Source organism: Leucoraja erinacea, chromosome 40 (assembly GCF_028641065.1).
Source record: "Leucoraja erinacea ecotype New England chromosome 40, Leri_hhj_1, whole genome shotgun sequence".
Classification (NCBI taxonomy): Eukaryota; Metazoa; Chordata; class Chondrichthyes; order Rajiformes; family Rajidae; genus Leucoraja; species Leucoraja erinaceus.
Window position 1 is genome coordinate 122,722 of NC_073416.1, and position 13,326 is coordinate 136,047.

General features: G+C 48.8%; 1 protein-coding gene across 1 annotated transcript in view; it reads left to right on the forward strand.

The window, feature by feature from the left end:
• Positions 1-13,326, forward strand: part of LOC129714746 (calcitonin gene-related peptide type 1 receptor-like) — a 31,962-nt gene that overhangs the window by 10,449 nt on the left and 8,187 nt on the right. The window contains 3 exon segments of the mRNA XM_055664555.1: positions 267-379; positions 2,295-2,386; positions 6,981-7,107. Of these exon segments, the coding sequence (XP_055520530.1) occupies positions 267-379; positions 2,295-2,386; positions 6,981-7,107 (332 nt within the window).

Here is a 13,326-nt window from a genome sequence, read left to right on the forward strand (position 1 = left end):
TTTGGGGGGGTGGGGGGGACTGAGGAACAACTACGGGACTGCTTGGAGTCAGTAGACTGGGCAACGTTCACCTATTCCTTCACTCCACAGATGCTGCCTGACCCGCTGAGTTGCTGCAGCTTTTTGTGTCCAGCTGTGCTATGAATATTGTATTTTGCTGATTACATTCTGTGCTGCTACCTCTTGCCGTCTATCTTTGCCTTGTGGGCCTTGAGGCCGATATTCGGCTTGCCGAGAGCTGACAGTGTAACCCTTGTCTTATTCAGAAAAAGTGACCAAGATTTGCACGGAAAACGGGAGGTGGTTCCAACACCCAATCAGTAACCGGACGTGGACAAACTATACCCAGTGTACCGTGTACACACAGGAGAAGAAGATGGTGAGAAACTCCGTTCAAACCTGGCAAAGACTGTAAACATAGGAACATAGACAATAGGTGCAGGTGTAGAGGCCATTCGGCCCTTCGAGCCTGCACCATTCGCCATTCAATATGATCATGGTCAAGGTGGATGTGTTCATCTCCAGCTCACTACAAACATCATCCATCCCAAACAAGATTCTTTTCAACTAGGTGAGACCACACCTGGAGTATTGCGTACAGTTCTGGTCTCCTAATCTGAGGAAGGATATTCTTGCCATAGAGGATTTGAGTATAGGAGCAGGGAGGTTCTACTGCAGTTGTACAGGGTCTTGGTGAGACCACACCTGGAGTATTGCATACAGTTTTGGTCTCCTAATCTGAGGAAAGGCATTCTTGCCATAGAGGATTTGAGTATAGGAGCAGGGGAGGTTCTACTGCAGTTGTACAGGGTCTTGGTGAGACCACACCTGGAGTATTGCGTACAGTTTTGGTCTCCAAATCTGAGGAAGGACATTCTTGCCATAGAGGGAGTACAGAGAAGGTTCACCAGACTGATTCCTGGGATGTCAGGACTTTCATATGAAGAAAGACTGGGTAGACTCGGCTTGTACTCGCTAGAATTTAGAAGATTGAGGGGGGATCTTATAGAAACTTAAAAAATTCTTAAGGGGTTGGACAGGCTAGATGCAGGAAGATTGTTCCCAATGTTGGGGAAGTCCAGGACAAGGGGTCACAGTTTAAGGATAAGGGGGAAGTCTTTTAGGACCGAGATGAGAATTTTTTTTTTTCACACACAGAGAGTGGTGAATCTGTGGAATTCTCTGCCGCAGAAGGTAGTTGAGGCCACACAGTTCATTGGCTATATTTAAGAGGGAGTTAGATGGCTAAAGGGATCAGGGGGTATGGAGAGAAGGCAGGGATGGGATACTGAGTTGGATGATCAGCCATGATCATATTGAATGGCGAATGGTGCAGGCTCAAAGGGCCGAATGGCCTCTACTCCTGCACCTATTGTCTGTGTTTCTATCTAGGGCCCTGCAGAGACCTGTGCTGCATCCTGCATTTTAATTTTGCGTGCATTTTGTAAATACTGAAATATGAAAAATGTAAGGTAGACAAAAAAGCTGGAGAAACTCGGCGGGTGCAGCAGCATCTATGTGGAGCGAAGGAAATAGGTAACGTTTCGGGGCCAAAACTCTGAAGGAAATAGGCAACGTTTCGGGCCGAAACTCTGAAGGAAATAGGCAACGTTTCGGGCCGAAACCCGGAAGGAAATAGGCAACGTTTCGGGCCGAAACTCTGAAGGAAATAGGCAACGTTTCGGGCCGAAACCCCTGAAGGAAATAGGCAATGTTTCGGGCCGAATCTCTGAAGGAAATAGGCAACGTTTCGGGCCGAAACTCTGAAGGAAATAGGCAACGTTTCGGGCCGAAACCCTGAAGGAAATAGGCAACATTTCGGGCCGAATCCCTTGGGAAATAGGCAACGTTTCGGGCCGAAACCCGGAAGGAAATAGGCGACGTTTCGGGCTGAAACTCTGAAGGAAATAGGCAACGTTTCGGGCCGAATCCCTTGGGAAATAGGCAACGTTACCTATTTCCTTCGCTCCACATAGATACTGCTGCACCCGCTGAGTTTCTCCAGCAATTTTGTGTACCCACAAAATTACAATGCAGGATGTAGCACCTACAAAAACCGAATCAGATTTCCTCCACCTCCATCTCCAAACCAAACTTGACTAAACCTGCTTCCTGTTGAGGCTGCTCCCACATCTCCGGATGCCGTTCATCTCCAACGTTGATTCCTGGGATTCTCCTATACAAACCAACATGATTGAGGAAACAGAGGCACCCCCCCCCCACCTTGTTGCGTTGATCTGTCTCTCTGTGTACGTGTATGCCCATGGCTTTCTGTCTAACCTTTGTGCTTGCAGATGGCGTTGAACCTGTACTACGTAGCCATTACGGGACATGGAATCTCCATCGTCTGCTTGTTAATTTCCCTCTGCATTTTCTTCCACTTCAAGTAAGTGTTTACGCTTTAAAAGTCTGCCGCCGCAAGTTTGCTTCTATCTTTTATGGCGGCACGGTGGTGCAGCGCTAGAGCTGCTGCCCTCGCGCCAACAGAGACCCAGATCCGATCCTATCCACCGGTGCTAGCTGTGTGGAGTTTGCACGTTCTCCCCTTGACCTGCGTGGGTTTTCTCCGGGAACTCTGATTTACTCAAGCACTCCACAAAGGACGTGCGTGTTTTTTAGATTCGTTGGTGAAATTGTAAATTGTCCTTGGGGTGTGTGTGTGTGTGTGTAGGATAGTGTTAGTGTGCTGGTCGGCACGGACTCGGTGGGGCCGAAGGGCCTGTTTCTGCGCTGTATCTCTGAACTAAACGAAATTAAAGTAACTCTGTGGTACACACAAAAAATGCTGGAGGAACTCAGCGGGTGCAGCAGCATCTATGGAGCGAAGGAAATAGGCAACGTTTCGGGCCGAAACCCTGAAGGAAATAGGTAACGTTTCGGGCCGAATCCCTTGGGAAATAGGCAACGTTTCGGGCTGAATCCCTTGGGAAATAGGCAACGTTTCGGGCCGAAACTCTGAAGGAAATAGGCAACGTTTCGGGCTGAATCTCTGAAGGAAATAGGCAACGTTTCGGGCCGAATCCTTTGGGAAATAGGCAATGTTTCGGGCTGAAACTCTGAAGGAAATAGGCAACGTTTTGGGCTGAAACTCTGAAGGAAATAGGCAATGTTTCGGGCTGAATCCCTTGGGAAATAGGCAACGTTTTGGGTCGAATCCCTTGGGAAATAGGCAACGTTTCGGGCTGAATCCCTTGGGAAATAGACAACGTTTCGGGCCGAATCCCTTGGGAAATAGGCAACGTTTCGGGCTGAAACTCTGAAGGAAATAGGCAACGTTTCGGGCTGAAACCCTGAAGGAAATAGGCAACGTTTCGGGCTGAAACTCTGAAGGAAATAGGCAACGTTTTGGGCTGAAACTCTGAAGGAAATAGGCAATGTTTCGGGCCGAAACCCTTGGGAAATAGGCAACGTTTCGGGCCGAATCCCTTGGGAAATAGGCAACGTTTCGGGCCGAATCCCTTGGGAAATAGGCAACGTTTCGGGTCGAAACCCGGAAGGGTTTCGGCCCGAAACGTTGCCTATTTCCCTCACTCCATAGATGCTGCTGCACCCGCTGAGTTTCTCCAGATTTTTTGTCTCCCTTTGATTTTCCAGCATCTGCACAGTTCCTTCTTAAACATAAAGTAAATGTGTGATGCTGAGAGGGCATCAGGAGAAACAGCTTATTTCTAACTCGGAGAGGGTGATCTCAGGGGAGCACAAAGTCTGTACTCGATCTATTTCAATCCCTGCTTTGCTGAACCCGGACGTGAAGCAACGTTTTCTCGCTAATTGTCACCTCGAGGGCAGGGTCCACACAGCTGGCTTCCAGCCGACACACACTCCCACACGGCAAGAGCTTCATCCTATTACAATGTAATCAAACGGACAAGGACGGTGACCAGATCCACTTCCCGTTATTCAAAGCAGGGAGACGACGTGCCAGAGAGGCTATATTCTGCCTTGAGTTGTTCACCTCAGGGGAAGCTTTGTTTCAAACTAGCATTAAGTAGGCCTCAAGGGAGAACTTTTCCGGAGTGGAGATTGTCTTTGGCAACAATTTTCTTTCATGCCTTTCCTGCAAGGCCGTGAACTCTGCCACCTTGGTGAATGTTAATACTGTGGATATTCCAATGGGCGCATCATGCCCAGGTTGGACAGGCTAGATGCAGGAAGATTGTTCCCGATGTTAGGGAAGTCCAGGACAAGGGGTCACAGCTTAAGGATAAAGGGGAAATCCTTTAAAACCGAGATGAGAAGAACTTTTTTTCACGCAGAGAGTGGTGAATCTCTGGAACTCTCTGCCACAGAGGGTAGTTGAGGCCACACAGTTCATTGGCTATATTTAAGAGGGAGTTAGATGTGGCCCTTGTGGCTAAAGGGATCAGGGGGTATGGAGAGAAGGCAGGTACGGGATACTGAGTTGGATGATCAGCCATGATCATATTGAATGGTGAATGGTGCAGGCTCGAAGGGCCGAATGGCCTCTACTCCTGCACCTAATTTCTATGTTTCTATGTTTCTATGTGCGGAGATGAGGAGCTGTTCTTTGGGCTTGCGTTGGGCTTTATTAGAGCAGTGCTGGGGAGGGTGGGTTAAGGCAGAATGGTCCAACAGGGAATGGGATAGAGGATTAAATGGGACATTAATCTAAATTAGAGGACATGACTTCAGAATTAAGGGACAGAAGTTTAGGGGTAATATGAGGGGGAACTTCTTTACTCAGAGAGTGGTAGCGGTGTGGAATGAGCTTCCAGTGGAAGTGGTGGAGGCAGGTTCGTTGGTATCATTTAAAAATAAATTGGATAGGCATATGGATTAAGTAGTCTCATTTCGTTGTCTCTGTACTGTACACTGACAATGACAATTAAAATTGAATCTGAATCTGAATCTGAATCAGATGAGAAGGGAATGGAGGGTTATGGTATGAGTGCAGGCAGGTGGGACTAAGGGAAAAAAAATTGTTTGGCACGGACTTGTAGGGCCGAGATGGCCTGTTTCCGTGCTGTAATTGTTATATGTTAAATTGTTAAATTAACAGGCAACTGGAAGATCAGGGTCACTCCTGAGGACTGGTGGAGGGGAAAAGTGGCGGCGCAGTGTGGCGGCATTTTGCAAGCAGCGCAAATTGGTCAGGATCAAATCTAACAGTTTTTGAACTCCAGTTTTGGCCCTGCCCCACGGTACATTCCTGAGTTAAAAAAAAAATACTCGTGGCAAGCACGGAGAATGTACGTAGCGGGTACGTCGGAGCTCGGGGACGTCTCTTAGCGGCTCGTAACGCTAACGGCAGGTACACGGGAATCGCGGGTAAGCTCGGGAAGACTCGTGGAAGATTTTTCAACATGTTGAACAATGCCCACGAGAGCCCCGAGTACCGACGAGTGGCCGTTACCGTAAATCTCCGAGTTGGAATCCGGGCAAACTCGGGGAGAACTCGTACAGTGGGACGGGGGTTTTAAGCAGATCAGAACCTCATCTTCTGTCTGGGAAATAGGCAACGTTTCGGGCCGAATCCCTTGGGAAATAGGCAACGTTTCGGGCCGAATCCCTTGGGAAATAGGCAACGTTTCGGGCTGAATCCCATGGGAAATAGGCAACGTTTCGGGCTGAATCCCTTGGGAAATAGGCAACGTTTCGGGTCGAATGAATCCCTTGGGAAATAGGCAACGAATCCCTTGGGAAATAGGCAACGTTTCGGGCTGAATCCCTTGGGAAATAGGCAACGTTTCGGGCTGAATCCCTTGGGAAATAGGCAACGTTTCGGGCCGAATCCCTTGGGAAATAGGCAACGTTTCGGGCCGAATCCCTTGGGAAATAGGCAACGTTTCGGGTCGAATCCCTTGGGAAATAGGCAACGTTTCGGGTCGAATCCCTTGGGAAATAGGCAACGTTTCGGGCTGAATCCCTTGGGAAATAGGCAACGTTTCGGGCTGAATCCCTTGGGAAATAGGCAACGTTTCGGGTCGAATCCCTTGGGAAATAGGCAACGTTTCGGGTCGAATCCCTTGGGAAATAGGCAACGTTTCGGGCCGAAACCCAAGGGTTTCGGCCCGAAACGTTGCCTATTTCCTTCACTCCATAGATGCTGCTGCACCCGCTGAGTTTCTCCAGCTTTTTTGTCTCCCTTCGATTTTCCAGCATCTGCAGATCCTTTGGGATTTGTTACTGAATCCAACAATCTCGGACAACCCCTTTGTGTCAGAAGCGGCCAGTTTTGAAGCAAGGTCATCCACGTGAACTCACAGTTTCTCTCTCCACAGATGCTGCCTGATCAGCTGGCTATCTCCAGCATTCGTTTTTGCCTCCAGCTCCCAGCAGCTAACCTGGTCCTCCCTCTCTGACTGCCCTGGTCCATATGTTGCTCAATGTTCACAGACATTCCCTTCTTCTCTCCACACTTGCATCTCTGCAGCCTAAAACACACTGGTTTTCTCAGGGTCCCAGCTCCAGGGAGGGTGGTCCACCTGGAACGCCAATCCTGCATGAAAACAGGCCCTTCAGCCCACTGAACCTGTGCTAACATCAAGCCCCCACTTGCATCCATCTCATTTTATTCTCCCCATCTACCGACCAAGTCTTCCTGGATACCACCGCCTGCCCCTTCACATGCTGGGCTCAATTTACAGGGGTCAAACTAACCCACAAACCCGCACGTCTGGGAGGAAACCGGAGCACCCGGAGGAAACCCACGTGGTCGCAGAGGGAACGTGCAAACTCCACACAGACAGCACCCGTGGTTGGTTAGGATTGAACCCGGGTCTCTGGCGCCGTGAGGCAGCAACTCTACAGCTGAGCTGCCATTAAAGTTCTGATGACAGGTCATGGGAAGCGTTGGCTGTTTGTTGCTCCACAGATGCTGCCTGATCTGCTGAATATTCGCAACCAGTCCTTACTGTGGGGGGGGTGGGGTGGGGGTGGGGGGGGGGGGGGGGGGGGGAAGGGACGGGAAGGGTGTTTCGGGGTAACCCTAAAACACTGTATTTCATTTCTTGCTCCAGGAGCCTCAGCTGCCAGAGAATCTCACTGCACAAAAGCCTCTTTGTGTCGTTCATCCTGAACTCCATAGTCACCATCATTTGGCTGTCTGCCGTGGTGTACAACAAGGGACTGATGGAGAGGAATCCTGTAAGTTTCACCTGCTCTCAGAGGAATGTCCGTGTCGGTGGGAGCGTCGGGGATCGCTGGTCGGCGCAGACTCGATGGGCTGAAGGGCCAAAACAGTTGGCACTAGCTCATCGTGCTGCGGTTTCCTGATGCACAGCGCTGTGTGATGGGAACATGAGCGGCCATGTGATTACGCCATGGAAATAGGCAACGTTTCGGGCTGAATCCCATGGGAAATAGGCAACGTTTCGGGTCGAATCCCTTGGGAAATAGGCAATGTTTCGGGCTGAATCCCTTGGGAAATAGGCAACGTTTCGGGTCGAATCCCTTGGGAAATAGGCAACGTTTCGGGTCGAATCCCTTGGGAAATAGGCAACGTTTCGGGTCGAATCCCTTGGGAAATAGGCAACGTTTCGGGTCGAATCCCTTGGGAAATAGGCAACGTTTCGGGCCGAATCCCTTGGGAAATAGGCAACGTTTCGGGCTGAATCCCTTGAATCCCTTGGGAAATAGGCAACGTTTCGGGTCGAATCCCTTGGGAAATAGGCAACGTTTCGGGCCGAATCCCTTGGGAAATAGGCAACGTTTCGGGCCGAATCCCTTGGGAAATAGGCAACGTTTCGGGCTGAATCCCTTGGGAAATAGGCAACGTTTCGGGCCGAATCCCTTGGGAAATAGGCAACGTTTTGGGGCGAATCCCTTGGGAAATAGGCAACGTTTCGAATCCCTTGGAAATAGGCAACGATTTGGGTTGAATCCCTTGGGAAATAGGCAACGTTTTGGGTTGAATCCCTTGGGAAATAGGCAACGTTTCGGGCTGAATCCCTTGGGAAATAGGCAACGTTTCGGGTCGAATCCCTTGGGAAATAGGCAACGTTTCGGGCTGAATCCCTTGGGAAATAGGCAACGTTTCGGGTCGAATCCCTTGGGAAATAGGCAACGTTTCGGGTCGAATCCCTTGGGAAACAGGCAACGTTTCGGGTCGAATCCCTTGGGAAATAGGCAACGTTTCGGCCCGAAACGTTACCTATTTCCTTCACTCCATAGATGCTGCTGCACCCGCTGAGTTTCTCCAGCTTTTTTGTCTCCCTTCGATTTTCCAGCATCTGCAGATCCTTTGGGATTGGTTACTGAATCCAACAATCTCGGACAACCCTTTGTGTCAGAAGCGGCCAGTTTTGAAGCAAGGTCATCCACGTGAACTCACAGTTTCTCTCTCCACAGATGCTGCCTGATCAGCTGGCTATCTCCAGCATTCGTTTTTGCCTCCAGCTCCCAGCAGCTAACCTGGTCCTCCCTCTCTGACTGCCCTGGTCCATATGTTGCTCAATGTTCACAGACATTCCCTTCTTCTCTCCACACTCGCATCTCTGCAACCTAAAACACACCGGTTTTCTCAGGGTCCCAGCTCCGAGGGAGGGTGGTCCACCTGGAACGCCAATCCTGCATGAAAACAGGCCCTTCAGCCCACTGAACCTGTGCTAACATCAAGCACCCACTCGCATCCATCTCATTTTATCCTCCCCACCTCGTACGAGAAACTCTCCTGCATGTTCGGAACCACAGCCCTTCCTCGCACATCCCCAAGCTGCGCTAACGGCTTGCGCTGAAATGCAAAGACAACCGATTGGGAAAGGGGGAGATGCAGCGAGACCTGGGTGTCATGGTACACCAGTCATTGAAGGTAGGCATGCAGGTGCAGCAGGCAGTAAAGAAAGCGAATGGTATGTTAGCTTTCATTGCAAAAGGATTTGAGTATAGGAGCAGAGAGGTTCTACTGCAGTTGTACAGGGTCTTGGTGAGACCACACCTGGAGTATTGCGTACAGTTTTGGTCTCCTAATCTGAGGAAGGACATTCTTGCCATAGAGGGAGTGCAGAGAAGGTTCACCAGACTGATTCCTGGGATGTCAGGACTGTCTTATGAAGAAAGACTGGATAGACTTGGTTTATACTCTCTAGAATTTAGAAGATTGAGAGGGGATCTTATAGAAACTTACAAAATTCTTAAGGGGTTGGACAGGCTAGATGCAGGAAGATTGTTCCCGATGTTAGGGAAGTCCAGGACAAGGGGTCACAGTTTAAGGATAAAGGGGAAATCCTTTAAAACCGAGATGAGAAGAACTTTTTTCACGCAGAGAGTGGTGAATCTCTGGAACTCTCTGCCACAGAGGGTAGTTGAGGCCAGTTCATTGGCTATATTTAAGAGGGAGTTAGATGTGGCCCTTGTGGCTAAGGGGATCAGGGGGTATGAAGAGAAGGCAGGTACGGGATACTGAGTTCGATGATCAGCCATGATCATATTGAATGGCGAATGGTGCAGGCTCGAAGGGCCGAATGGCCTCTACTCCTGCACCTAATTTCTATGTTTCTATGTTTCTATGTAACCTTGTGAGAAACCATGAATTCTGTTCCAACCCCACCTCACCCCCTCTCCAAACAAGGCCTTTGTACCATGTGGACACAGTTTGGGTGATAGTTTCAACGGGGCAGGGTGAGGGGAATGTGAGGCAGATTGGGAAGAAAGCAGTGAGTAATATGAAATGATCCAACAGTAAGAATTTTGAATTTAAGACACCTCTTAAAATCTTGCCACAGACAAAGAAATGACTCAAAAAGATACTGAGCTAACTCTGGGTTGGATTACAATTGGAAATAATACAGGGGTAAGCAGAGGCAGAGGGGTGCCCTGATACCATCTTGTTCCTCAAAATCCACAGCAACAAGAACTTGCATTTACAAAATAACATTTCTCAAGGCACTTCACTGGAGAAACATCAGAACCCATAGTACAGAAAGAGATATTAACCAAAAGCTTGGTCAACGAGAAGCCATCTTGAAGGAGAGAGGTGGAGAGGTTTAAGGTGGTTACTCCAATGCCGCAGAAGTTGGATGCAGGGCGGCACGGTGGCGCAGCGGGTAGTGTTGCTGCCTCACGGCGCCAGAGACCCGGGTTTGATCCCGACTACGGGTGCTGTCTGTACGGAGTTTGCACGTTCTCTCCCCGTGACCTGCGTGGGTTTTCTCCGGGTGCTCCGGTTTCCTCCCACACTCCAAAGATGTATGGGTTTGTAGGTTAATTGGCTTTGTAAATATTGTAAATTGTCCCCCAGTGTGTGTGTGTGTGTGTGTGTAGGACAGTGTTAGTGTGCGGGGATCGCTGGTCGGCACGGACTCGGTGGGCCGAAGGGCCTGTTTCCGCGCTGTATCTCCAAACTAAACTAAATTAGAAGTCTACAGTGGAGCCATTAACATCGTGGATATGTTCGAGGTCAGGGTGGAGGAGATTAGTGATAGGAATGGATGTGGACATAGTGATAGGGGGGGACTAACAAAATAGTTGAAGAGCAAATATTTACAGATGACGGGGAAGGATGTGCGAGTGGGACTAATCAACTCTTTGTCCCAGGACGGGTGCAGGTACATTAGATTAACAGATTCCTGCCATGCTGTATCATACTCCTGTCCTGAGATTGGGAAATAGACAACGTTTCGGGCCAAAACTCTGAAGGAAATAGGCAACGTTTTGGGCCGAATCCCTTGGGAAATAGGTAACGTTTCGGGCTGAATCCCTTGGGAAATAGGCAACGTTTCGGGCTGAATCCCTTGGGAAATAGGCAACGTTTTGGACCGAAACTCTGAAGGAAATAGGCAACGTTTCGGGCTGAATCCCTTGGGAAATAGGTAACGTTTCGGGTCGAATCCCTTGGGAAATAGGCAACGTTTCGGGCTGAATCCCTTGGGAAATAGGTAACGTTTCGGGCTGAATCCCTTGGGAAATAGGCAACGTTTCGGGCCGAAACTCTGAAGGAAATAGGCAACGTTTCGGGCCGAATCCCTTGGGAAATAGGTAACGTTTCGGGCTGAATCCCTTGGGAAATAGGCAACGTTTCGGGCCGAAACCCAAGGGTTTCGGCCCGAAATGTTGCCTATTTCCTTCACTCCATAGATGCTGCTGCACCCGCTGAGTTTCTCCAGCTTTTTTGTCTCCCTTCGATTTTCCAGCATCTGCACAGTTCCTTCTTAAACATAAAGTAATTCTGTGATGCTGAGAGGGCATCAGGAGAAACAGTTTTATGAATTTACGAAAGAGGAATTTTGACTATTAATTGTGAGTCATTAACTTGCATTTCTAATATTAATATATTTTGAAAGAAACACATAATGAACCATCATGAATAAGTTGCTGGTTGAGTGGGGTGGAAGATATAGCAACAACCTGAGGCTGGGCTGAGGCTTGTGCTGTCGATTCCCAAGGGGACCTTGTGAGGACAGTTTCAACCAGTGGCAAATGTAGTCTCTACTGGAGCAGGAGCCAAGACGGAGACATTTGCAGGAATTCACGCACCCGTGGTTTCTTAGCGGCCAACCTTGGACACTGAGGTGGACTTGAATGAAGGGAACAGTGGAGAAAGTGCCACTTTCATTGCCACTTTCATTTCACTGCACATCTCGTATGTGTATGTGACAAATAAACTTGACTTGACTTGAGACCCTTCGGCCCACCCAGTACCTGCCGACCAGCTACCACCGCACGCTAAAACTATCCGACACACACATCAAGCCAATTAACCGACAAACCTGCACGTCTGGTACACCAGTCATTGAAGGTAGGCATGCAGGTGCAGCAGGCAGTAAAGAAAGCGAATGGTATGTTAGCTTTCCAAAAGGATTTGAGTCTAGGAGCAGGGAGGTGCTACTGCAGTTGTACAGGGTCTTGGTGAGACCACACCTGGAGTATTGCGTACAGTTTTGGTCTCCAAATCTGAGGAAGGACATTATTGCCATAGAGGGAGTGCAGAGACGGTTCACCAGACTGATTCCTGGGATGTCAGGACTGTCTTATGAAGAAAGACTGGATAGACTTGGTTTATACTCTCTAGAATTTAGAAGATTGAGAGGGGATCTTATAGAAACTTACAAAATTCTTAAGGGGTTGGACAGGCTAGATGCAGGAAGATTGTTCCCGATGTTAGGGAAGTCCAGGACAAGGGGTCACAGCTTAAGGATAAAGGGGAAATCCTTAAAAAACCGAGATGAGAAGAACTTTTTTCACGCAGAGAGTGGTGAATCTCTGGAACTCTCTGCCACAGAGGGTAGTTGAGGCCACTTCATTGGCTATATTTAAGAGGGAGTTAGATGTGGCCCTTGTGGCTAAGGGGATCAGGGGATATGGAGAAAAGGCAGGTACGGGATACTGAGTTGGATGATCAGCCATGATCATATTGAATGGCGGTGCAGGCTCGAAGGGCCGAATGGCCTACTCCTGCACCTAATTTCTATGTTTCTATGTTTCTATGTCTTTGGAGTGTGGGAGGAAACCGAAGATCCCGGAGAAAACCCACGCAGGTCACGGGGAGAGAACGTGCAAACTCCGCACAGACAGCGCCCGTAGTCAGGGTGGAACCCAAATATCTGGTGCTGTGACCGGGACAGTGAAGATCCCTTTTACATCTGAAATGTTGTAAATAAAGTTATTTTAAAACAGGAAAGAAAGTAAACAAAAGCAGAACAAATGGCCGAGAACGTTTTTGAATCTCTTGCTAGAGTATAAGAAATAGGTTTAATACCAGTATGTCATGGTTTGGATAGTGGATTGGAGTCCCTTGTATACGCTCGTGAGGTCGTTGCAGTCATATCTAGCTACTCGCTTGTACTCTGCTTCATAAACAATGTGGCCTTTCTGTTAGGATTGCATCTGTGAGCTCCTGTTAAACTTATTTATGGAGAACTGACCCCAGCAAATAACACATCAACCCAGCTCCCCAATTCTGAAGTAACTTGCAGGAGGTTTTATTCCAGTGGGTGTACAAGCTCCTCTCCCTCTCTCATAGAAACATAGACATTGAAACATGGACAATAGGTGCAGGAGTAGAGAGGCCATTCGTCCCGTCGAGCCTGCACCATTCGCCATTCAATATGATCATGGCTGATCATCCAACTCAGTATCCTGTAGGCGGCGCTACATACATATATACATATATACAGATGGAAGTCCGTGTTGGGCGGTGTAGTCAGTGCATGTGTGAATTTGAATTTATAGTAGTTATAATTCTCGGAAAGCAACTATTCCTGAGTCTGTTTGTCCTGGATTTGATGCACCTATAGCGCCTTCCAGAGGGCAGCAGGTCGAACAGTCCAAACGCAGGATGGGAGCTGTCTTTGATGAGAGTGCCATCACTAGATATGACTGCAACGACCTCAGGAGTGTACACAAGGGCCACATCTAACTCCCTCTTAA